Source organism: Chanos chanos, chromosome 8 (genome assembly GCF_902362185.1).
Source record: "Chanos chanos chromosome 8, fChaCha1.1, whole genome shotgun sequence".
In the NCBI taxonomy this organism is placed as follows: Eukaryota; Metazoa; Chordata; class Actinopteri; order Gonorynchiformes; family Chanidae; genus Chanos; species Chanos chanos.
In genome coordinates this window covers 720001-721170 of record NC_044502.1, presented here as the reverse complement: position 1 = coordinate 721170, position 1170 = coordinate 720001, and the positions used below count along the sequence as shown (strand labels likewise).

Genomic DNA, 1170 nt, shown 5'->3' with positions numbered 1-1170 from the left:
CACAGACACACAGCCTCCCGTAAAAGAGCACTCTGTCCAGAGCAAGAGCAATATGCCAGGAACATGAAATAAACAACTGAAATAAACAAAATGAAATAAACAAAATGAAGTGTTCAGATGTATTGTATTTGACTTGGACGCAGGGTGGGGCTAAAAAACTCATGACAAAAACACGGGGCAGACACACGTGTGGAAACATGTCCGCTCTTTTAAGTGTATCAGACAAGTTAAATCATCATTAAGGCTTCTCAGGCCAAACTCCAAGCCTCAAAGTCCGTCCCTCACGGATTTCCACAGTGGAAGGAACGCCTTGCCCTGGGGCTGAAAGAAAATGATCTGAAATGCAACCTCAGATGGAATTGTTAATGGAAAAATATCTTCAAAAATAGGAAAGAAAATAGATATAAAAAATATATATGTCCAACATCATAGAAATATCGCACCAATCATACGAATCTGTGCAAAATCAAAGTCTGTAAAAACAAAACAAAACAAAAGAATAGTTTAGGCTATAATTAAAACATATGAGACTATTTTTTCATCACAGAACAGAATAAATACATAAATAAATAAGAGTTCAAGAGTTTGACTGACAGGAACTTGAGGCGATAGGGGCCCTCATACTGAGGCTCTATGAGACAACGCAGGGAGGACAGTGCTGAAGGTCAGAGGTCAGGGGTCACGGGGTCACTCCACACTCACAGCCGTCACAGGCACGCGGCGGAAGAAGAAACTGGATCCTCGGAAGAGCTGCCCCTGCAAATTCACGAGTCATCGTCTGTTAAAACATTTCAGCTGAGGACGGGCTTTATACAGCGTCTCAGTGTCACAAAATAAACAAAGCTAAAACAACAAGACACATTGTCCTCTAGAGGAGGCCCGCACAGCCACAGACAGGGCAGGAACATGAGCAGAGGAAAAGGAGTGTGAGTTAACATCCTCTCTTTCTTTTGCGAGCGTTGGCCTGATGGACTAACGGACAGTGTGAGGAGTGGAGAGGTGTGAACAGACCTGTTGGCTCAGGTAACTCCAGCAGTGAAGCCAGGACTGGAAGATGGGAGAGTTTGGTGGGAGACCGGCAGCCAAACTAAAGCCAAAACAAACAGACATTAAAACTCCCTCAGACTCCTGAAGGAATGAACTGCACTGAAATGATTTAAAAGAGACAGA

General features: G+C 43.5%; 1 protein-coding gene across 1 annotated transcript in view; it reads right to left on the bottom strand.

Annotated features, from left to right (window-relative positions):
• Positions 1-581: 581 nt before the first annotated feature.
• Positions 582-1170, bottom strand: part of LOC115818621 (mitochondrial carrier homolog 1-like) — a 17975-nt gene continuing 17386 nt past the window's right edge. Inside the window, exons 11-12 of the mRNA XM_030782041.1 lie at positions 1012-1087; positions 582-756 (exon numbers count right to left, since the gene is read on the bottom strand). Of these exons, the coding sequence (XP_030637901.1) occupies positions 688-756; positions 1012-1087 (145 nt within the window). The 3' untranslated portion in view covers positions 582-687. The remainder of the gene's footprint in view (positions 757-1011; positions 1088-1170) is intronic.